The following is a 24,957-nucleotide window of genomic DNA, read 5'->3' on the forward strand; positions in this document are numbered from 1 at the left end:
GCATGGTAGATAAATAAGAAAAAGGGCTCTGGAGCACATTGCCTGGGTTCGAGTCCCAGTGCTGTCACTTACTGTGTCACTTTGGGCAACTTACTTAATTTCTCTGTGCCTCAGTTTTCTCACCTGTAAAGTGGGGATGATGATCATTCTTCCCCTTGGAGTTCTTGCAAAGATTGAGTATCTGTAAAATACTAGGAACAGTGCCTGGTAAATACATAATAAAAGTTCAGTATGTATTAATTATTATAGAATGGTCAGTAGCTATAGAAAGATACACAGCAATGATAGATCAGTAGGCAGACCTGCCTTTCAGAGGAGAGTGTAGGGGCCTCTTAACACAGTGGATGCTTGGAAAAGAAAGGTTTTCTGGGAAAAATTGTTTCAGTTGTAGGGATTCAGAAAATGCTTGCGGGGCCTCCTTGGGATGGGAATGAAGAGGTCTTCATGAATTGGATGTAGAAACAGGAGTCCCAGAGTCACGTCTGCATAGCCAACTTACCTTGGCAAGCTGCTTAGTTTGTCCAAGCCTTGGTTTTCTCATCTATAAAGTGTGAGGGGAGCTCTGTTTCTCCCAAATATCTAATAGCATTTCTGTAAAGATCAAATTTAAAAGATCATTTATGTGAAAACGTTTTGTAAGCTATAATAGCTTAAGGCATAGCCCAGTGGTTCTCAGATTTTATTATACTTAAGAATCACCATGGAGAGATTCTATTTCAGCAGCTGTGAATTCTAATTTTGCATTTTGAGTAAATCTCCAGGTGATTCTGGTGCCAGTGGATGGCACTCTTCACGTTGAGAAATACTGGGAGTGAATGTTAGGTCTAGACCCAGTGCCTTAAATTCTAGTTTCAATGCTATAGATTTGGAAGCATTGTTGGTAAAGGCAAAAAAGAGTCATGCCTAAGATCAGATCATTAAGTGAGAGAGGGAGACCTTACCCCTGAGCTGGGTTTGACATCTGACTTCATTTATCAGTTGTGTGATCTGGGCTTTCTCAGACCCTCAGATTCTTCATCTGTAAAGGGGATTAATAACATCCACCTGGAAATTGTTGTGTTTATTGGAGATAACATATTCAAAGCACCTATTACAGTGCCTGGGTCTGGTACTTGGTAAACAAATGGTATCCAAAGATAACCAGAAATTCCTATCGCTCGGGCTCTGGAATCTGGCTAATTCAGAGGGATGCTCGTCCAAAAGAAATGATTTAAGACAATTTCTAGTCACCTGTTTTCCTGAAATTTCATTAATGTTTGTTTCCCTAAGACAAGGTTGCCTGCCACGTGTCTGACCAAAAAATGTCCCGAGATTATGACTTGATAAGGCGTTTTGGCAATATCTGAGGGAACCCCATTTTCAATGCAGTCCTGGCATTTGGTTCAAAGGAATGATCGGTGTTGGTACCACTTCCATCGGTAAAGCAGGAGGAACAGGTGGTCCTTTTTGCTGTAACAGCTTAGTGGCCCAGCCTGTTTCCTTCCTTAACGAGCTCCTCAGACATGCAGTGTTTCACCGTAAAGCCAGTGATGAGCCTGCCGCCCGGCTACAAAGAGAAACCAGTTCCAGAGCAGATCTTAAAGTAAGTGGGTTTTTTCGTTTGTTTTTTAAACCATGTGTCTCACACACTTCTTTATATAGAAGTCTATCAAAATTCATTACAGTTTGGAAGACCTCCTGTTGTCTTCGTCCATTTGGTCTGCTGTAACAGAAGATCATAGACTGAGTGGCTTACAAACAACAGAAATTGATTTCTTACATGTTTGGAGGCTGGGAAGTCCAAGATCAAGGCACTGGCAGATTCAGTGTCTGGTGAGGGCCTTCTTCCTGGTTCGTAGGTGGTCATCTTCTCGCTGTGTCCTCACATGGTGGGAGGGGTGAGGGAGTTCTGTGGGGTCTCTTTTTTAATAAGGGCACTAACCACGTTCATGAGGGCTCCACCATCATGAGCTAATCTCCACCCAAAAAGCCCACCTCCTAACACCATCACATTGGGCATTAGGATTTCAAGATATGAATTTGGGGGGGGACAAATATTCAGACCATAACAACTGTCCCTTCCATTTCCAGTATAAGGTAAGAGCTTGGTAACTCAAGGGATTTGGAGATTTCTTTTTTTTTAAGCAGAGGGAAGGAAATTGAGAATTTCACTCCTAGGTTTCAGATCCCCTAGTTCTTTTTTCCACTCAGAAGGATTCACTGGCCAGTAGCGACTGACCTCACCTTGCCTTCAATTAGTGAGTTCCCCTATGATTGAATTCCTTCTCCTGAGAAGCTAAAATGCTAGTAGGATGGATAGAACTGTTAGAAAACTATACAAATGAGATCACAAACATGGACATAAATCCATATGCCTTTCAAAATTGTGAGCTATGAGATAGATTCATCAGTAATAAAACTAAGATGTGCAATAAAATCAAATTCTGGGGACTTCCCTGCCAGTCCAGTGGTTAAGACTTCATGTTCCCACTGCAGAGGGGCACGGGTTCAATCCCTGGTTGGGGAACTAAGATCCTCCATGCCATGTGGCGTAGCCAAAGAAGTTAAAAAAAATTAAATTCTGCATCATCTCCAGCCTTCATTGTGGAGACTATGTCAGTTTTGAGGTAGTTTAGTGGATAAGACTCAGTCCATGTAAGATGTGTCTCAGGTTTTGTTGGAGCAGTGCTTGTTGTAAGAAAGAAATGAAAGCATATGGCTGTGTCTTTCCCAGCTACTACAGAGCCAATGAAGTACAGCAATTCAGATATTCTCGGCCGTTCCGGAAAGGAGAAAAGGATCCCGACAATGAGTTTGCTGTGAGTCCACCACGTTGATGCTCTAAAACAAGATGTAATGGACATCCAAAATGGAGGCCTTCCATTTAACCAGCATCTACAGCAGAAATGATGGCAGCCCTGGAGATAGAGTTTCCGTGTGCTTATTACCTAGTCAGCAGACTATTGTCTCAGTGGAAAACTCTAGACTAGTGATCCAGGAACTGGGCTCCACTCCTGGGTCTGCCACCACCATGACCTTGATTTGAGCATGTCACACCTCTCTGGACCTCAAATTTCCCATCAAAAAGGGCGAGGGAGCCCCAATAGATAATTCCTTTCTGCTTTAAACACTTAGAATCCTTAAAGTTTGGGAGAAAGTATGGCCCATTCACTAAGGAGGCATTGAAAATAAAATCTCTAGATAACCAACAAGGACCTACTGTATAGCACAGGGAACTCTGCTCAATATTCTGTAATAACCTAAGTGGGAAAAGAATTTGGAAAAGAATAGATACATGTATATGTATAACTGAATCACTCTGCTGTACACCTGAAACTAACAATCAGCTATGCTCTGATATGAAATAATTTTAATTTTTATTTATTTAAAAAAAATTTTAAAAAGAGACTCTCATAAACCTGGAAGTTTTTCTGTTTTGCCTGAGAACTGACCAACATTTCCTACTTTCCTTCCTTCCACCAGACCATGTGGATTGAAAGGACCACGTATACGACTGCCTACACCTTCCCTGGGATTCTCAAGTGGTTTGAAGTCAAACAGATTTCAACAGTAAGTCATTTGAACGTGGAACTCAGAAAACTCTGTCTCCAAACAGAATGAGAGCCTTTGTTAAATCCCCCCACCAGTTCGCACTAGCTCCTCTGGCCCATTTTATTTTCCAAAAGAGAAATAAAAGACATGCTTGTAGAATAGAACTCCTTTGTAAAACTGATGTTACGACACCAGCCCTAAAGATTACTCCCAGTGAATGGCTCTTTTATGTCCCAATGGGTGTTGTCTCCTCAAGGATCCTGCCTGTGCCCCAGAACATTTTTGGAATTCCTCCTTTGAGTTTGCTATCCATCACATTCTTCTCTCCAAGAACATTTCCTCTTATTTTCTGCTCGTCACATCACCATTCATCCTAGACTCTTCCATCTTCATCACTCCCCAGAGCTGTTTGTTTTACCTCTTTAATTAATTTAATTTACTTCTTTATTAAATCTGTTTTAGTGTTTTTTCCCCCAGCCCTCCTGCTGAGGTACCCTGTTCCTAGTCCCTCATTCATCTCTGGTTGATGCCATTGAAAAAGCCTCCTGATTGGCCTCCCTGCCTTGGCTTCTTAGGTCCCTTTTCCTCTGCCTCAGACCGTGAATTCCATAGTGAAAACCTGGCTGTATCATTCTCACACTTAAAACCTTGCTGTGGCTCCCCAGTGCCTAGACTAGAAAGCCCATGCTCCTAGCACATGCGTACAGGGTCTGTGTGACTAAGCTCTTCCACTTCATCTAATGTGGAATCTACTGGAACTAAATTGCTCATTCCATGCTATGTCAACCCTCTCTGACATTAGGTCATTTTCTCTGCCCAGCATACCCTCTGACCACTTCTCAACCTAACTCCCATTGAGATTTAGATTAGGTACCAGCTTCTCCAGGAAGCCATCTCTGAAACTCCCAAGCTGGGTTAGATGCCCTTTCTCTGTGCCCCGTCACAACCTTGGCTTATTTCTAAAGAGTTACCTACTGTGCTTACATATCTTGAAACCTCCCCACCCTGACCCTGTGAAAACCGTATGCTCCTTCCAGCCATGAATTACATCTTAATCGCTTTTGTAACAATAGTGCATAGCACAGTACTTGTCTAAAGTAATCAAGAGATATGTCTTGAACAAATCTGAAGTTTGATGTGTTCCATACCACTGGTGATAAATTATTATTCTTCAAGTATGAATATGATTTTGGACAGAGGCTTTTGGAATCAAGTCTGGAGTAGGGGATCATGCTGGTTGATCAGAGTTAGATGAGGAAGGACACAGTTTTTCTTGAATCTGATTTGGAAGACGTTTCCACAGGAGACGCTCTCTCTGAATCCTCATTGCTTCTTATTTCATTCACATCCAAAATCCAGCTTGGATATTCTAATACATCCTGTTATTTCTGACTTCCGTAAACCGTAGAACCCATACTAAGCAGACTTAATATAGGGTTTGAACATGTGACTTCCAAGATCACTTACCTTTTCTCATGGAAGGAGCATCAAACCTCTTACCAGTGAACGTTTTTCGTGTGCAGAGATGTCTTGGGTCAGATATATTGCTTCTCTATTGTTATTGAGCTTCTCAAAAATCTGTAAGGAAGATTTGCCTAAGAAACAATCATTATTACAGCTCCAATTTTATCTTCTCCAAATTTCCATAGACCCTTTGCTCCAAGAAATAATCATTACCATAGCTCCAATTTTTAAATCATCCTTGTACTTTCTGAGATTTTAAATAGCTTATTTAGCAGCTTACCAACACCATTTCAAATAAGTGTGCTATCCTTATTAATACACATGACCCCGGGACTTGCCTGGCGGTCCAGGGGTTAGGACTCCGCGCTTCCCCTGCAGGGGGCACAGGTTCTATCCCTGGTCGGGGAACTAAGATCCCGTGTGCCGCTTGGTGTGGCCCAAAAGAGAAAAGAAACATGACTTTGACAAGCAAAACATCACTCCTCCGTAGCTTGGTGGGAATTGTATGCCTTTGGAGGGGAAGACCTAGGCTTTTTCCAGTCTTGGCTGTGGAGCTCAGCGTCTCTCCTCTGCCATACTCTCTGTCACAGGAGGAAATCAGTCCTCTGGAGAATGCCATTGAAACCATGGAGCTCACCAACGAGAAGATCAGCAACTGTGTCCAGCAGCACGCCTGGGACCGGTCCCTCTCCGTGCATCCCCTCTCCATGCTGCTCAGTGGCATCGTGGACCCGGCTGTCATGGGGGGCTACTCCAACTATGAGAAGGTGGGCTGCGTCCCGAGAACCCCACGGGGCCACCAGGTCTGGCGTGTCTCTCCTGCCTTCTCCAGTGGCAGCTGGTGAATTCGTTTCTTACAACTTCTCTGAGAGATTTTCATTCTCCCCTCTTTGTGAATGGGCAAATGAAATGAATGACAGGCTTCTCCCTGACCTCATACCTGCTAGACACCATCAGCCAGCCAGCCAGGGTTAGGCCACTGTCTGGTAGAGTCACCGAAAGATCAATCTGATAGACCTCTGGTTGATTCACCAGCTGTGAATTCCCTTCCCATTCCCTCTCTCCCCTGGAAGGTAGAAAGCATACAAGTGGACCCCCAGATCCGAGGATGCCCTGAAAGGGAAACAGCATCTGTGGAAAACACAGAGCCACGCTCTATTTGGAACCCTGACATGGTGTGCCATTGGTTGTATGGACAAACGCTGGCCCTGGCTCTACAATTAAGTTAATTCAGCTAAGTGTCGTATCTGTTACTCTGGAAAAAACATGAATGGAATGCTCATCACATGGGACTCCATTGCATAGGGTTTGGATGTAGCATCACTTAAGGTGGAGGTAATGCATTCAGTAGAATTTGGTTACATATAATCAATAGAAGCAGGATTTTTAATTGCTAGGTATGCTTTCAGTGGCTAAATAATTTGGGGGTCCTCTTCTTGAGTATAAATAAACAAGTTACACCCCTGGTGAGTAACATGGAGAGTGAGTGGGAAGAAAAGGAGATGGATGGGAAAGATGAGGGAGGTTGACTGGGCTGATTCTCTTATTTCCATTTGTACACAATGTCCTGGGAAGAGCCGGGGCTTCAGAATCAGTCACTCGTATGACCCAGTTCTGGCTTCCCATTAGCCACTGTGTGCTCTTGGGGGAGATACTTAATCTCTCTGAGCTCCAGTTTTCATATTTGAAAAAAGTAAGGTAAATACATAACTGACAGGAGTGACGTGGGGCTTAAGGGAGGCCTCCTGTATATGAGGAGCATCATACGACGCCTGCCATGTAGTGGTGACTTGATCAGGGTCGGTTTTCTTCCTGTCTACTTGGAACAGAATGTGTGATTTGAGTGTTCTTTTTTATTTGTTTTGGCGTGAGGGATCTTAGTTCCCCAACCAGGGATCGAACCCGTGCCCCCTGCCTTGGAAGCATGGAGTCTCAACCCCTGGACCACCAGGGATGTCCCAGTTTGAGTGTTGTTGATGCGTGGGGCTTACCAGTGCTACAGGGATCTTCTTTCTTCTGTCGTCTCTTCAACCTCTCAACCTTTTTTAGTCTTCTTAGTCTCAGCAGCTGGGAAAGCACCAGAGGAACTCTGGTTTGCCCATGTTAGGTTTCAGTAGTAATTTCTAGTGTTATAATGGAATTCAATACTAGGGCCCAGAATACAGTACTTTTTTAATGCTATAATGATTTCAGTGTGTGCTTTTTCCTATAAGCTATCTGGTACTAATTTTGATGTGTCTTTCCAAGTATTCTTTTTTTTTTTCCAGAATGCTCCTAAAACTCTGATTTATATATGCCAATATTTGTGACTATTATATACTTTTTTTTTTTTTTTTTTTGCGGTACGTGTGCCTCTCACTGTTGTGGCCCCTCCCGCTGTGGAGCACAGGCTCTGGATGCGCAGGCTCAGCGGCCATGGCTCACGGGCCCAGCCGCTCCGCGGCACGTGGGATCTTCCCGGACCGAGGCACGAACCCATGTCCCCTGCATCGGCAGGCGGACTCTCAACCACTGCGCCACCAGGGAAGCCCCTATTATATAATTTTATATGAAGTTTTTTCCAGTGTGACCATCTTCTAATTAAAATGAAAAAGAAAAAAAAAAGGGAAGGAAAGGAAGGATATATAAACAAATTTATTTCAGCAACTTTTAAAAACTGTTAGTTTTTACTTTTAATTAATATGTATGACTTTGTACATTTCTAAACATAAGAAAAAGGTAAACTCGTTGATCACCTTGAACTGTTGCAATCAGGTGGGGAATCCATCATTACCTACTTGATACAGGCGACCTATTTTAAGGCAGCTCTTTAATCAGTGCCTGAGTGATCGGAACACAGGAGGTGTGTGCCGTAATTCATCAGCCCTTTCTGTTGTGAGGCAGGACTCTTCTAGGAAAACTAATTTCAGGGGACTCTGCTCTGATGTTCCCTGACTCATCTGATGCTTTGGGAATTTCAGTGCATTTTATCAGAGGTCAAAAAATTTTTTTAGCTTTCAAATTTAAACTGCGTGTATCTTGAAAGGTAAAGGTGGCTGAAGATTTAAGCAAATCCTATGTTTTCATTTACATTGACAGTCCCTGTAAATATGAATCTGCCAGAATGAGCTGCTCTGTAAATGTGCTGTCCTGTTTCCTTTGTGTGATGCATGGATTCCATATATTTATATTCTCTGTTGCACTCGTTTTCTAGGGCTGCCATAACAAAGTACCACAAACAGCGTGACTTACAACAATAGGAATTGGTTGTCTCACAGTTCTGGGGTCCAGTAGTCTGAAATCAAGGTGTCAGCAGTGTTGATTCCCTCTGAGGCCTCTGAGGAAGAGTCTGCTCCCTGCCTCTCTCCTGGCTTCTGTGGGTTGCTGGCAACCTTTGGTATCCCTTGCCTTGTAGATGACTGCCGTCTCCTTGGCTCTTCACATGGTGTTCTCTCTGTGTACATGTGTCTGTCTCCTCATATCCCCTTTTTTTTTTTTTTTTTTTTTTTTTTTTTTTTAAATTATTTATTTATTTATTTATTTATGGCTGTGTTGGCTCCTCGTTTCTGTGTGAGGGCTTTCTCTAGTTGCGGCAAGTGGGGGCCACTCCTCATCGCGGTGCGCGGGCCTCTCACTATCGCGGCCTCTCCCGTTGCGGAGCACAGGCTCCGGATGCGCAGGCTCAGCGGCCATGGCTCACGGGCCCAGCAGCTCCGTGGCATGTGGGATCTTCCCGGACCGGGGCACGAACCCGCGTCCCCTGCATCGGCAGGCGGACTCTCCACCACTGCGCCACCAGGGAAGCCCCCTCATATCCCCTTTTTTGCAAGGACACCGGTCAGATTGGATTAGGGGTCCGTCCTACTCTCATGTGACCTCATCTTAACTAATTACCTCTGCAATAAGTCTGTGTCCATCCGGGGTCACATTCTGAGGTCCCAGGGCTTAAGACTTCAACCTAGGAATTCGGGGTGGGGGGACACAGTTTAACCCATAACATCTTCCCACAGAGTAAAGAGTTTGCACATATTCTGTTTTCCACACAAAATGGGCTGATCCCTTTTATAACTGTATCCTGTAGTTTCAGGAACTCTTGGGTTTCGTGTAATGGGGTGGTTTTCCTACTAGTGAAGCAAAAGAGTGAAGGGGAACTTTGAAGGTTGGTCTTCAAAAGCACTCTCAGAAATGACGGTTATGGTACAGGGAGAAAATAGATAACTCCCATTTTGAACTCTGTTGGAGCTCACATGTTCACTGCAGAGTTTAGTTTTTCTATCCTAATGAATTCTGTCTTTAAATTGGTCTCCTATGGAACACCTATATTTATAGTTTGAGTTTTATGTCCCTATTATAGGACCTTTCCACGAATGTTTATTGATGTTATGGGTGACATGGTCTTGACATAGCATAATAAATGCAACCTGCATTTAATATTTTCAAAAGATTTGCACAGGGCTTCCCTGGTGGCGCAGTGGTTGAGAGTCCACCTGCCGATGCAGGGGACGCGGGTTCATGCCACGTGCCGCGGAGCGGCTGGGCCCGTGAGCCATGGCCGCCGAGCCTGCGCGTCCGGAGCCTGTGCTCCGCAACGGGAGAGGCCACAACAGTGAGAGGCCCGCGTACCGCAAAAAAAAAAAAAGAAAGACTTCCCCGGACTTCCTTGGTGGCGCAGTGGTTGAGAGTCCGCCTGCCAGTGCAGGGGCCGCGGATTCGTGCCCCGGTCCGGGAAGGTCCCACATGCCGCGGAGCGGCTGGGCCCGTGAGCCATGGCCGCTGAGCCTGCGCGTCCGGAGCCTGTGCTCCGCAGCGGGAGAGGCCACAACAGTGAGAGGCCCGCGAACCGCAAAAAAAAAAAAATACTTTCGCATCTATAGCATTTCTCTTGTTGTCCTCAAAATGGCCTTTTGGATAGGTGATTAGTAAGAAGGTGCCAATATGAATCTTCAGGAATTGTGATACAGCCTATAAAATGCTGGGCAGGAAAACTCTCAGCCACATCTTCAGCCTATTAATTTTTAGCTCTATCCTTGATAAGATCTAGGCACTTACTCTAATGAATAACCTTTTGATATTGCCATTTGGCCTTTTCTTAGCTCTCTGGGGAAGTTTTTTAATGAATGACATTCTGCTCTGCTGCTGCTGATTTGATTTGTGTGTGTGTGTGTAGCAGTTGAGAATGTACTCTTGCTAGGAACTGCATGATTCCAGGAAGACTACAGAATAATTTTCCTTTTTGAATTGTCCACTACGGTGGTTTAAGAGCTTCCCAGGAAAGGAACGAATGTTTACTTAATCATTCCTGGTTCATCAGACAGAACAGAAGACGTGTTCCACCCTCCTAGGCTTCCCTCCCCGTCCTCTTAGGGTCAAATACACAGACAGGAATGTGTTCTAATCAATACTTGCCGATGCTTTGCTTTTAGGCTTTTTTTACAGAAAAGTACTTGCAGGAGCATCCTGAAGACCAGGAGAAGATCGAGCTGCTAAAGCGACTAATAGCGTTGCAGGTATGTCCAGGGGATGTGTGGCTGGACAGCTCTCCATACTCTGTGGGTGGCCACCACACACACCACCAAGATATTCTCTAGGGCATCCATCTCCAAGCGCACGTTTAGGGTTACTTTTTTTTTTTTAACCCTTGGAATCACAACCTATCTATTTATTTGGCAAAGCAACATAGGAAGAACATTCCATTAGACTGCACAGTGTTGAGAGGGGTCTTCTTAGAGGGGAGATTAAAGTCCCCAATTTGGTTTGCTGGCTTGTGTTTCCAGATGAGAGATGTTGGCCTCAGTTTCTCTCTCTCTCTCCCTAGTTCTGTGAACAGTGGGAGGAAACGCAGCCATACAGTTCAGTCCAAGGTGAAACGTATCAGTTACTCCTGCATAGAAAGGCCCCCAGGCTCACATGGATTTACCTTGCCTGTTGGCCCTTCCCCTGGTTACTTGTATCCCCAGCGTGCAGATTCCTCTGCATCTTTGAGCCAAGAGCATCCAGTTCCCAAGCTTTACGCTGAGAAGCAGTATGTTCGTTTGAAATGTGCTGTGTCTACCAGTTTACCTGTCCATCCCCACCTTCCATCTTTCCCCAGCATCCAAATATGATCTATCCCTCTTCCTAAACAATATCCTATTCCTTTCATGCCCTCCTTCCCAGATGCCTCTGCTGACAGAGGGGATCCGCATCCATGGGGAGAAGCTGACGGAGCAGCTGAAGCCACTGCACGACCGGTTGTCTTCTTGCTTCCGGGAACTCAAGGAGAAAGTGGAAAAGCTCTATGGGGTTATAACACTGGTAGGCTTTGTCTCAACAGCCTATGAGCTTTTTCTAGTCTCTTCTACCGTTTATGATATTGATCCATTTTTCAGATGCCAGATGAGTCAAAGTAGCCTAGGAATGGCATGCAAACACTGGGGCAGTTCGGAGAAGGCATGGTCCACTCTTGATAACCTTCAACTGTTGTTGTGCTGGACAGCGGCTCTTAAACTTAAATGACTGTCAGAACCACCTGGAAGGCTCATGAAAACAGATTGCTGGGCCACAACATCCTTAGGGTTTCTGATTCACTTGGTCTGGGATGGGGCCCAAGGATTTGCATTTCTAACATGCCGCCAGGTAGTGCTGCGGGGCTAGGCACCACACTGTGAAAACCACACTACTAGAAATTAGGGTTTCCTAACCCCAGACACTGGTTATTCCTGTCCTGTCTAGCCCAGCTCCTACAGTTTTTCCTAATCTTTATGTTTTATTTTGGTGAAATGTTCCTACTCATCACACCTTCGAAGGGGACAGAGAATTGTGAATTACATTTGACAATGCATGTAGCTGATGTCATGATTTTTCTGGACAGTTGTAACATTTCTCACAGCTACAGTTTTCTTTTTTTCCTCCCAAGAAGTTGGGTGGGCGATACATGGGTCAGCCTTTTCTCTCCCACAGTTGATGGTATGCTTGGTTCCAGCTTCATTTAGCCACTCTTTTTAACATGAGTTCATCCTGCTCTCTTCAACTGTTGTATTCTTGAACCCCAGATTTTCAAAAATCCTCTTTCCTCCGAATCAAAGCTCTGCATTTCTTTTCATGTATTCCTGTCCCCTATTCCCATACCTCCAGCTCCGCTACATTTTTCTCCCTAGTATCTTTTTTGTTTGTTTTTTTTTTTGCGGTACGTGGGCCTCTCACCGTTGTGGCCTCTCCCATTGTGGAGCACAGGCTCCGGACGCGCAGGCTCAGCAGCCATGGCTCACGGGCCCAGCTGCTCCACAGCATGTGGGATCTTCCCAGACCAGGGCACGAACCCGTGTCCCCTGCATCGGCAGGCAGACTCTCAACCACGGCGCCACCAGGGAAGCCCCCAGTATCTTTTTGATCATCTCTCCCAGTCACCCAAGTGTTCAGTCATGCCTTCCTACGAATTTACCTCCTAACCTGTTGCCAGTTAAGAGTTTTCTTTTAGGAACGTTTGTCTTTTACACAAGTTCCTAGATGGCAAAGACTTGGCTTTCACTCAATGAGTTTAGTTTTTATTAGACCCAGGCCAATATTAACATTTGAATTTGATATGTTGACCTACTGGAGACATTTCTTATGAGAGTATATCTGTATTCCTTTATTTCCTAAGATTCGCCAGGATAAGCATCAGGTGTCCAGTTTCAATCTAAAACTTTTCTAGTAGGCCAGTATTCCATTTTTTTAAATGGCCAGTAGAAGCTAAGCTGGAGAAGCAGACAGAGGGGTTTGCTATTTTATGGATGAGTAATGAACATCTTGGTTTCCCTCTCTCATGAGGCTGGCAGAAAGTTAGGGTGAATTTTTCTCTAGTTTTAGAAACAAGGTAGGCTTAACCGAAGTTGTGTTTATAACTAAGAATATAACGGGTGGGGGAGGGATGGACAGGGAAGGTGGAGAAGGGATGGATTGGGGGACACAGATGGAGTGGGAGTTTGGGGTTAGCAGATGCAAACTATTACATATAGGATGGATAAACAACAAGGTCCTACTCTATAACACAGGGAACTATATTCAATATCCTGTGATAAACCATTATGGAAAAGAATATGAAAAGGAAAAAATATATATATATTTAACTGAATCACTTTGCTCTACAGCAGAAACTAAAACAGCATTGTAAATCAACTATACTTCAATAAAACAAATTTTTATAAAATGGAGAGTTGCTTAATATACAGAAAATGAACTCACAACCTAGATGCTTAAATGTCAGGATGTTGTGATATGCAGTTACAAAATATCTCGTATGTTATATTATAATAAACAAAATAATATGTCAGTAAAATCTTTCAAACTACAAAAAAGAATACGAGTATTTGCAATATTTAACAACCGACGCAACACTGGCACCAAGCCATCAGAATGGGGTGCCAACCCCAATACAGGTGGGCACTCACCACAAACCACCAGGGGCTGCGCCAGTTCCTAAGGGCTGAATTCCAGGCCAGCTAACCATGAGGGGTCATGTCTCCTTTAGCCGCCCAACTTGACGGAGAGGAAGCAAAACCGCACAGGGTCTATGGTGCTACCCTACATCATGTCGTCCACACTGCGGAGATTGTCCATCACCTCAGTGACTTCCTCTGTGATCTCCAGCTCTTCTAACTCATCTGATAATGCTCCTTCCAGACCAGGATCTGATGGGTAAGGCTTCGATCTTTAATTGCCAGGAGGGGTGAGCTAACTCCTTCCTAATGTTTGCCTTTGGTCCCCAAAGTGAGACTTGGTCAGTGTGGATGCATCATCTTTGTAAGGGAAATAATTCACAGTACCTGGGTTATTAGTTTTTGGGTCTTTCTCATCATCTTCATCATGAGGAATATCATTATTTATCTGATAGTAGCAACAGTTATGAAAAATGGAAAAAAAAATCACCCATAATGCTCTCACACCCTATGACCCAGCCAATCATATCCTATTTTGTTTGTTTCAGAATAATTTGTAGTTATTGCTTGACATTTTTTGTTTCAATTTTTTTAAATAATTTTTAAGTTTATTTTATGAGTAGGCAATGTAATCACATATGAAATTTCAGAGGTACAAAAGGACATATCATGAGAGGCCTCCTGTCAGTCCCCGACTCACAGCTCATGAGTACCACTCTCCAGAGGCCAGTGATGTCAGCGTTCAGGTTCATGTCCGTGGTGCCTTTCCAGCAGCTCTTTATCTGTACAGAAGCAGTTCCTAAATATATATCCTTCGTCACACGTTTTTTATTTATAAATGACAGCATATAATACTCTTTGCCTTGCTTTTTAAAAAATTAATTAGTTTATTTATTTATTTATTTTTGGCTGTGTTGGCGAGCGGGGGCTACTCTTCGTTGCGGTGCACGGGCTTCTCATTGTGGTGGCTTCTCTTGTTGCGGAGCACAGGCTCTAGGCGTGCGGGCTTCAGTAGTTGTGGCATGTGGGCTCAGTAGTTGTGCCTCACGTCTTCTAGAGCGCAGGCTCAGTAGTTGTGTCGCACAGGCTTAGTTGCTCCACGGCATGTGGGATCTTCCCTGACCAGGGCTCGAACCCTTGTCCCTTGCATTGGCAGGTAGATTTTTAACCACTGCGCCACCAGGGAAGTCCTGCCTTGCTTTTTTCACTGACCAGATCTTGAAAATCATTCCGTTTCAGAACTGCGAGAGCCTCCTCTTTGTTTTGAGTTGCAGACATCTCATGATTTCCCTACCTGTGATACACTCCATCATTGTCTATTGATGGACATTTGGTTGATTTCAGCCTTTTACTATCCCAGTAGTGATAGCAATGAGTAACCTTAAAAATATATTATTTTGTTAATATTCAAGCATATCAGTATGAGAAAAAGTTCAGAGGTAAAATTGCTCTGTCAAACATATGTAGCTGCAGTTTTCAAAATTATTCCTAAACTGACTTTCATAGAGATTATACCCATTTACAGTCCCATCAGCAACACACAAGGGTGCCTGTTCACCCACATCTCGCCACCAAATTGTGTAGTATCAGGCCTTTTAATTTTTAACAGTCTGATAGGTGGAAAATATTTTCTTGGCCTAGGGCTTTTGTTTGGTTGCATATTGGTTTTCTTTCATCCCTCTTGTTTTGTGTGAGGGTGAGCATCTTTTCATTTGTTTACTAGCTTGTATGTATTTTATTTTCTGTGAACTGTGGTCAGATATTTTGTGTACATTTTTCTGTTGGATATTGACCCTTTGTGATATGAGTTGAAATATTTCCAATTTTTCCTTTGTCTTCTGACTTTGCTTCTCATTTTTTATTTAGTTATGCTGATTTTTTTATGCAGTCAAATAAGTTAATATTTGATTTTATGGCTTCTGGATTTTGTATCATAAAGGCCTTCCTCACTTTAAGACTACAAAAAGCCTAATTTTAGGTTTTCACTATTTATAATAAAATCTGTGATTCTTTGCACTTATTTTAGTATAAAGTGTAAGGTATAGAGCCAATTTTTTTTCCCTACTTGGCTACCCAGTTCTCCCTATAACATTTAGTGAGCAAATCATCTTTTCTCTACTGATTTGAAATGTCAGCCTTATAAAAAAATCAAATTCCAATATGTTCTTTAGTCTGTTTGTAGACTTTTTCCCCATTTCTTAGATCTACCTGTGTGGTTCATGCACTTGTTCTAATGCAGTTTTAATTACTATAGATTTTAAAGGTTTTAAAAGTTCTAGTAATTTTTTTTTCAGAATTTGCCTGGCTAGTTTTACGTAGTTCATTTTCATATTAACTTGTCTGGAATCCTGTTATTTTTATTGGGATATGTTAAATTTATGGATTGAATTTAGGGCTTTTTGATGTTGAGCCTTCTTGCCAGAAACATGGAGTGCCTTTCCATATGTTCATATTTAAAATATTTTAAAGGAGTGAATTCATAATTGTGTTCAAGTGGAAAAGCATGGCATGTACCATTTTGTGACCTATTGCTTAATTTTATATACATGATGAGTATTTAGCATCACTGTGTGTTTTAATGTTGAATATAAGTTAAGTCAGTTGACTTAACACTTATTTATAATTTTGTAATTCCATATTATAATAATCATATCACAAAAGTAACCTGTCCAAATGGCCTTCTACCTGGAAATCAAATATATATATATATATATATTGATTTATTTATTGGCTGCATTGGGTCTTCACTGCTGCATGCAGGCTTTCTCTAGTTGCGGTGAGCGGGGGCTACTCTTTGTTGAGGTGTGAGGGCTTCTCATTGCAGTGGCTTCTCTTGTTATGGAGCATGGGCTCTAGGCACGCAAGCTTCAGTGGTTGTGGCATGCGGGCTCAGTAGTTGTGGCTCATGGGCTCTAGAGCACAGGCTCAGCAGTTGTGGTGCATGGGCTTAGCTGCTCTGTGGCATGCGGGATCTTCCCAGACCAGAGCTTGAACCCATGTCCCGTGCATTGGCAGGCAGATTCTTAACCACTGTGCCACCAGGGAAGCCCTCAAATATTTATTATTTTCTAAATTATTTATCTATCCTTTACCATTGACATAGATATCTTTACACAGCTGCAATTAAAGCACAGATTTAGTTTGGTAATTTGCTTTTCCTCTTTGTCTTTTTGTTATAAGCATTTTCCATATTGCTATATAATTTTATTATTAGTTTTTAATTATCACTTTTGATGACTCTCTACCATTACATCATATGAATGTGCCATAATTAATTCTTCTCCCTACTATAGAATGTTTAAGCTTTGTCACTGTTTCTAAACAGATAATCATAAAAGTTCATTATAAATTTAATATAAAGACATTTAGGGAGTACCCTGGTGGCCTAGTGGTTAGGATTCAGCGCTTTCATTGCTGTGGCCCAGGTTCAATCCCTGGTCGAGGAACTGAGATCCTGCAAACCCCTCAGTATGGCCAAAATTTAAAAAAAAAAAAGGAAAGAAAATTAGGTTGTATCAATATAAAATGCATTTATACTATTAGGAATTGTAACAAACATGTGTCCATATAGCTTTACAATTATTTAGGATATAGTCTCAGATCACTTCTCAGCCTTTAGGTTAAGATGGAGTGTAGGCTTTACTTCCCCAAAGCATATATTACTCATTCAGGGAGTAATTTTTTTTTTTTTTTTTTTTTTTTTTTTTGCGGTACGCGGGCCTCTCACTGTTGTGGCCTCTCCCGTTGTCGAGCACAGGCTCTGGATGCGCAGGCTCAGTGGCCATGGCTCATGGGCCCAGCCGCTCCGTGGTATGTGGGATCTTCCCAGACCGGGGCACGAACCCGTGTCCCCTGCATCGGCAGGCGGACTCTCAACCACTGCGCCACCAGGGAAGCCCTCAGGGAGTAATATTTTTTATAATTCTTGATATCACAAATGCCAATATGCAATGCCATATACAATGTATGAGTGACTATATAATTTTTCATAATATAGTCACCTGTATTAGGGTTTTGGACTATTTTTAATCTTTTGAATTTCAAAATATTAAATAATACCTGATTCATTTGTTTATTGTTTTCCCCATCTATGTTTTTTTCATGCCGTAAAGAGATACTACCTACTTTGTGACAAGCATAGAAGTTCTGTTCTCTTTTCTTAAATAAACTGTCTCATTCAAAAAAAAAAAGTTTTCAGGCAGCTGTTGAAAATCAGGGACACTGTAATTGCTGATCCATTAGGGCAGTAAATAGAGAGCAGGTGACTGGGGTCCTCTTTATATCATGACCCCGGGCAAAGTGGGTTATTGCTCTTGCCCACATTTGCCCAGTAAGATGACATCATTGATACCATTTTCTAACATTTATTCAGGATGTTTCTTTAAAGCATCTCAAACTGATTCACACCCAATGACCTCAATTCTTCTATTAGCAGTGTTATGTCACAGTATTCATTAGAACTTTCATGGTGATTATTGGGTGTGCAGTCTGCAAAGGCTCACTTCTTTCTTGGTTGGGTGTATCCATCCTGTTTGGCACATGAGAGGCTGCGGCCCAGAAAGAGAATAACTTTATGAAACACAGTGCATCGTGTTAAGGGAAGCTGGAAGGGCTTGCACAGCAGGTCAACTCAGTACATGCTCAGAGCTCCAGCAAAGTAGGGGCCTCAAACCAAAATTTTTTAGAAAAAAAAAAATTACTCTTTGGTATTTCAGGAAAATCATTGAAATAGTCAGTGTAAGAAAAAAATAACACAGGCACTGTGGGACTACACTATCATTATTTTACTGTTTAGTTTGGTTCATAATTAGGCCCTACTGAAACTCACATTAGGGCCTAGATCTTTGCCTGTAGATCTAATGACCCACAGACGCTTACCTTCCTTCTCAATCTCACAGGTAAAGTAATAGGAGACCCAGTAGAATACTGGATTGTTGTTTTGGGTTTTTTTTCCCTCCCTGACCAACTACTGTTTGAAGTGATTCTTTTTGTTTGATTTGGCTTGGTTGGTTTTAAGAATAATAAGCGTCTGTTTTGGAATTTAGTTCTATGATTTTTTTTAATTAGTACAGATTCAAGACAAATAATAGTGAGTGGCTTCCCCTTAAATATACTAATAATTGGAAAATACCAAAAAATTGCAAATTCAGGCATGTAATCTTTAAAAAAATAATAATAATAACAGAATATTCAGAAAAGGAGAGAATAATTTGAAATAAGAAAGAAGAAGAATTATAGTCTAGAAGCATCTTCCATTGTGACTCCAGTGGTTCTTTAACCAGACTTTCCTGGTACTTTCTCATCCTGTATCTTCACGGAAGAGGGCAAAATATTTTTGCCCTGGCCATGGCTTACGGGCCCAGCCGCTCTGCAGCTCGTGGGATCTTCCCGGACCGGGGCACGAACCTGCCTCCCCTGCATCGGCAGGCCGACTCTCAACCACTGAGCCACCAGGGAAGCCCTTAATTTTTAAATACTAAAAGCTGATAGCTGTTTTTCTGTTGTCTTATTTTATATCAAAGCTTTTTCTAAAAAAAAAAAAAAAAAAAAAAAGTAGGCTTTATTTTTTAGAGCAGTTTTAGGTTCACAGCAAGAATGACCAGAAAGTACAGAGAGTTCCCATGTACCTCTGCCCTGGACACGCCCAGCCTCCCCTACCATAAGCATCCAGCACCAAAGTGATACATTTGTTACACTTGATGAACCTACATTGACACATCACAATCACCCAAAGTCCATAGTTTACGTTAGGGTTCACTCGTGGTGGTGTACATTGTGAGTTTTGATAAATATATTCACCATTGTAGTATCATATAGAATAATTTCACTGCCTTAAAAATCCTCTGTGCTCTGCCGACCTATCCCTCCAAACTTTTCATTTTAATGGAGTAAAATCTACCAATTTTTAATTAAACCAGAACTTATTAAATACCCATTTAGAAGCTTTAAGCAATCTATACACCACAAAGGTAGGTTTTTAACCCCTCTCCCCTTGTTTTTACATTTTGCCACATCATTCCTCTCTGTCTCTCCCCCCAACCCCAAGTCTGCCGTTTGAGAGTGGGCTGCACACGCCATGGCTATGGAGCAAGCAGATTGTCTTATTGTAACCACGTACTACATTCAGTACAGCCTATACATTCAGGAAATGTGACATTGACCCAATACTTAAAGCTGCAACCCATATTCCAGTTTTGTCAGTTGTCCCAGTAATGTCTTATAGCAATTTGTGGTACAGAATCCAATCAGGATCACATATTGTATTTAGCCATGTCTCTCTATTCTTTAATTAGAGATCATTTCCTTAGCCTTTCCTTGTCTTTCATAATGACATTTTTGAAGATTATGGGCCAGTTATTTTATAGAATTCTTTTTCATTTGGGTTTGTCTGATGTTTCCTCATGCTTAGGATTCAGGTGATACATTTCTGTGTGATATGTCCTTTTCAGGTATCATATCTGGAAGCACATTACCCATTTGTCCCTTACTAGTGATTTAATTGATCCTGTGGTTAAGATTTGGTCCATTTTCTTTTCTATTTTTAAAATAGTACTTACTATTTTTCCCTTTGTAATTAATAAGGAATTTATGGGGAGATATTTTGAGACTCTCCTGTTTCTCATCAAACTCTTCTCCTCTGTGTATTAACATCTAATTATGGTTCTTGAATGAATCCATTTTCACTATGGTGCTTGAAAATCTATCACTGTAATTAAAAAACATTTGATGAGTACTCCTATATGCTAGGCACTGTTGTAAGCATTCTGTAATCACCCTATGAGGTAGGTACTATTATTATCCCCATTTCACATATAAGGAAACTGAGGTATGAAAAGGTTATCTGCCCAAGGTCACCCACCAAGTCAGTGTAGGTAGAATTTGAACCCAGGCTGCAGGGCTCTAGAGAATGTGCTATTATCCACTACATAAAGCTGCCTATGAATATCTTTCACTGTGTGAACTCTGTCTTTCCCTCTAAGTTTAATAAGACCTTGTCTTCCTGAGATAAGATAAATATTCACTAGTATTTTCTTTCCATACTTGGACGGCCTCATTTCTGTACACGTAGACCTTGAGATACTCAACTGGCAGTTGGAAATTCAGATTACAACCTGAGAACAATGCCACAGGTCAAGGTTCGGCTGTAGAGTCATATCCCCTGGTCCTTTTGGAGTCCATTTTTTGTTTGTTTGTTTGTTTTAATGTTTATTGGGGTATACTTGATTTACAATGTTGTGTTAGTTTCAGGTCTACAGCAAAGTGAATCAGTTGTACATATATCGGTTTTGACTGTCAGGTGATCAGTGTTTCCTGACTTTGTCCTTGTTCGTGGCTGATAGGTCAATCCTTTTTTAAAAAAATTTATTGAAGTATAGTTGATTTACAATGTTGTGTTAATTTCTGCTGTATAGCAAAGTGACTCAGTTATACATATATATATTCTTTTTCATATTCTTTTCCATTATGGTTTATCCCAGGATATTGAATATAGTTCCCTGTGCTGTACAGTAGAACCTTGTTGTTTATCTGTCCTATATTTACTAGTTTGCCTCTGCTAATCCCAAACTCCCCATCCTTCCCTCCCCCACCCCTGCTAGGTCCATCCTGGAGCCCCTTTTGGAGCGCAGGGCCTCGTCAGGGGCCAGAGTGGAAGATCTGTCCCTCAAAGAGGACAGTGAGAACCGGATGAGCAAGTTCAAGAGGAAAGACTGGAGTCTGAGCAAGTCCCAGGTCATCGCAGAGAAAGCATCAGAACCTGATCTGATGGTAAAAACAAACAAACACCATAGATTTGCCAGTTTGCCATTGCTTTCCCTGGAGCCAGGTATCTCACCATTTACCTCACAGCTGCGAGTCACCAGACGGAAGCCTAGCATGGTTTCTCAGGACGCAGCAGCCTGGGGTAGGGTCAGATCTCAGATGGTGCTAAGAAAAACATGTACAGAGATCGGAGCCTCTAAATCAATAATGGCACAAGATTTACGCACAGTATAAACCCGTGGATTAATGGTTGGAGTTGTGGTTCTCACCACTGTGGTCCATGACCCCATCCAAACATTGTCACGTCCCTTCTTTTAGCTTAAAAAAATAAAAGGTACTTAATTCTTCCATAAGCCACATCAAGTTGTTAAGTGTGGCAGGACCTGCTCTCCCTGAGAATCAGGGTGGCTCATCTCCAACCTAAGTGGCACAATCCAACTGTGATTACAATCAAGTCTGTGGCCGGCCAGAAAATAGTCTATGGTCCAGTGATTCCCTGTTAGTGTCTCTGCCCTGGTGCCCCCAGCGTGCCAGTGCGGTAAGCTTAGAAAGGACTCCTGGAATTCTGCCCTTTAACAGTTTCTGCTCTGCTGATAAAGTTGTTCTGAGCATGGATGGGCCCAGCGTGCCTCCCTGTGAGAATGTTTTGCTGTGTTTCTCCCCACCCCCGCTGCTAGAGCCCAGCCAGAAAAGCACAAAGGCCAAAGAGTCTCCAGCTGTCGGACAATCGGCTGACACCGTTTCATGGCTCTTCCCCGCCTCAGTCAACACCCCTGAGCCCACCCCCACTCACTCCGAAAGCGACCAGGACCCTGAGTAAGTCTTCCTGTAGACACCCCTTCTATTCATTTTACTAGAGGATGGTGTATGTCGATGAGTCTGGGCCATTTTTAACCAAGACAGCCACAAGGTGTATGAGATGATCATCACGTAGGTTCAATTCAGTGGTAGTGGGTATAATTCAATTAGATTAGGGTTTGGCGAGGAATCCTTAGGTTGCTAAGACTCATTAAAGTTTTCTACACATGGGGCCACAGGGTTTCACTGCCCCTTTTCCAACTGTGATGGTATAAACGAGGTGGATCTGGACTAGGACTAGACAGGAAGTGAGTAACTTTGGAACTGTTGGGCAGATAGCTGTGTACTTTATATGGAGAAGGGTCCAAAATAAGGACAAGAAATAGACCCATTCAATAGACTACTTACAGTCAGGCTTGTGGACTCAGCAATACACAAAGCCTGAGAAGAATTACAAGGACCGCTTAGTACAAAGGAATGATGGAGGGGTGAATCTTCAAATCAAATGGGAGACAGTCGTCAGCCGAGTGTCAGAGATAATCAGACAAGTTTTCCTGGAGGAAGTGGATATTGCTCCCTTTAAATGATAAAACTATGATAGTTCAATTTAACCAATATTTATTGACTACCTAGTATGTGATAGATGCTTTTTCTAAGGACTTGGGATATATCAGAGAACAAAGTAATACCCTAAGTTCTAGAAAATAGTCTCATCTTCAGCTTAAGAGTAAAAACCTTCAACAAAAAAGTGAGATTTTTGCTTAAGAACTTCTGGTGAAGCTTTCAGATAAATGAAAGGTGCTACATCTATCCCAAGGCGTAAGAGGTCTTCTTGATTCTGTCCACAGAAACTGTAGAATGTGACCATAGCAATTTGCTTGACTAGGTGGGTTTAGGTGTTACCGTGGCCAGCAGAAGTGGCATGAGATCCCTTGGTGAATTTTTCTCTCTGCCTTCATCTACTTTGTGTCATTTCCAGGCTCTCCATCTTTGCCGACAGACGGGCTGATGATGGCTACAGTCCCACCTCCCCCTCCACCCAAAAGCAAGCCCTACGAGAGCAGCCAGAGGAACTCCACAGAGGTAGGGGGGTGACCGCAGACATTGGGGCCAGAGAGAGCCTACCGCTCATGGGAATGCAGCATTGGATTTCTCAAGATTTTTAGTAGGCAGGTTTTCCCATCAATTTGTCCCTCTAATCGATTCTTGGTTCATTCCTGAAACCATAAAGAGAGGGGGATTTTCAATGGGAAGGAACAATATGCAAGGAGACCTTTCATCAGATTGAAGGTACCTCACCCCAGGCCCCGGGGGGAGTGAAATAAGAAGTGAGTTCTCGTTCACGCCTGAGGAGTTTACTTCTTCTGAGTGAGTGACAGTCATTCTGGAAGGGGCCTCCGATGGGGTTCCTTCATTCATTCAACACAAATTTATTGAGTCCCTACTATATATACGCCAAGTATTGGGGATATAGCAGTGTTAGTGTATATCTGATTAATGCAAGGGAAAGGGGGAGATTGAATCAGTCTAATTTCCCTTTTCACCTTGCAAAGCCTGTGTAGATAAACTCAGATCAGTGAGAAGCTAACGCAGAATGTTGGAAATGTGGAGTAGAAGGCAGAATTAGGAAGCAAGGTAAGACTCATTTCTCCTTTCGTATGTCTGCTCCACCAGATTGCGGCCCCACTGCCTGTCCGAAGAGAAGCCAAAGCCCCGCCCCCTCCACCTCCAAAAGCTCGGAAGTCGGGCATCCTTTCTTCTGAACCTGGATCCCAGTAAGGATCTGGTCCTCTCTCTGGAACTCTGATGCCTGGGAGCTGGCCTCCGGGAGGCAGTGTCCTCATCGCGTGGGTCCCCTGCTGGCTGCCTCTCCTCATCTGGGGTTGAGGTTCACCAGCTCAAAACTGGTTTCATTCTTTAGAAAGCTTCTCTTTGATCGGTGCCCGAGGCCACACCATATCTCCTCCAGTCCATGAGGAATCCCGGAATCGGCCGTGCCCCGTGTTTCTCCCTCCCCGTTATTACATTTCAGCCTCCAGCACGGTGCCACTGGGGTCTACGAAAGCCTGGATAAGTTCTTCAGTGGTGGTGGGAAAACCCCAGTAACCTATTCCTTGGAGGAATTTTTTGCTTTGCTTCTGAAAAGCTGTGCTTAAGACGTAGTTTTCTCACGTGGACATACCTTGTTCCATACAACATATTGGAAGAGACCAACATCAAGTACTTTGGCAGCCGGAATCATCTATCTTTCTGAGGTCTCCTGTGTCTCCTCTGTGGAAAAGAACATCTTTTTAATGGAGATTGGCTGCTTTCAAGGATGAATGGCTATCATTATCGAAAGAACATGGACTCGGTCGTGAGCCCTGAGCACCTGCGTCCCCCCACCCACCTGTGACATGGAAAAGCTGCCCTCCTCCCCCCAACCCCGCGCCAGGAGTTCCCTCACACTCCCGACTGGCCCTAACTGCATGGCAGTCACTCCTTCCTACCATGGACTCCTGAGGCTCTGTCTTTTGCACACAGTTCCTTGTCCTGTTACCTCCTCTGAGCTCAAATCACTGGATATAAGGGACTTAGAAGTCCGGATTGAACCGCTTCTCTTCCAGATCCCATTGGAATGGCTCGGCAGCCCCTGTCTGCAACCTGATTTTACCCTGGAGAATACAGTGCAATATCTCGCTTTGATTATTTATTCCTCTTGATTGTGGAATTAATTTGATGTCATGCTCATGGTACTCATGTCAATCCTCTTTTCAGAAGAAAAAGTGTGGGGTGCTTCAGAGGATCAAATATTACCACCAGATACACAAACAGCCACACAAAGTTAAAGACCTTTTGAGCTGGAAGGGCCTTAAAGCTCATACAGACACCCTCCCTCCCTCATTTTGTAGATAAGGAAATTGAGGCTAAACACAGAAAATCCTACTACAGATTCTTTCTAAGAACCCAGCTTGCTCACTGAGGTTATACCCAGATAACATCTCTAGAAGACAACCCTGACAAATTCTTCAATCCCTACCCCTAGTTG

The 24,957-nt window shown here is 42.9% G+C and overlaps 1 protein-coding gene across 1 annotated transcript in view; it reads left to right on the forward strand.

The window, feature by feature from the left end:
• DOCK5 (dedicator of cytokinesis 5) overlaps nucleotides 1-24,619 on the forward strand; it is a 212,825-nt gene extending 188,206 nt beyond the window's left edge. The window contains exons 42-52 of the mRNA XM_081236247.1: nucleotides 1,501-1,582; nucleotides 2,714-2,798; nucleotides 3,463-3,549; nucleotides 5,586-5,762; nucleotides 10,398-10,481; nucleotides 11,131-11,268; nucleotides 13,463-13,629; nucleotides 20,969-21,137; nucleotides 21,809-21,947; nucleotides 22,909-23,012; nucleotides 23,604-24,619. Coding sequence (XP_081092373.1) covers nucleotides 1,501-1,582; nucleotides 2,714-2,798; nucleotides 3,463-3,549; nucleotides 5,586-5,762; nucleotides 10,398-10,481; nucleotides 11,131-11,268; nucleotides 13,463-13,629; nucleotides 20,969-21,137; nucleotides 21,809-21,947; nucleotides 22,909-23,012; nucleotides 23,604-23,708 — 1,337 coding nt within the window. The 3' untranslated portion in view covers nucleotides 23,709-24,619. The remainder of the gene's footprint in view (nucleotides 1-1,500; nucleotides 1,583-2,713; nucleotides 2,799-3,462; nucleotides 3,550-5,585; nucleotides 5,763-10,397; nucleotides 10,482-11,130; nucleotides 11,269-13,462; nucleotides 13,630-20,968; nucleotides 21,138-21,808; nucleotides 21,948-22,908; nucleotides 23,013-23,603) is intronic.
• The last annotated feature ends 338 nt before the right edge of the window (nucleotides 24,620-24,957 follow it).

Source organism: Mesoplodon bidens (genome assembly GCF_964165515.1).
Source record: "Mesoplodon bidens genome assembly, chromosome: 6".
NCBI lineage: Eukaryota > Metazoa > Chordata > Mammalia > Artiodactyla > Ziphiidae > Mesoplodon > Mesoplodon bidens.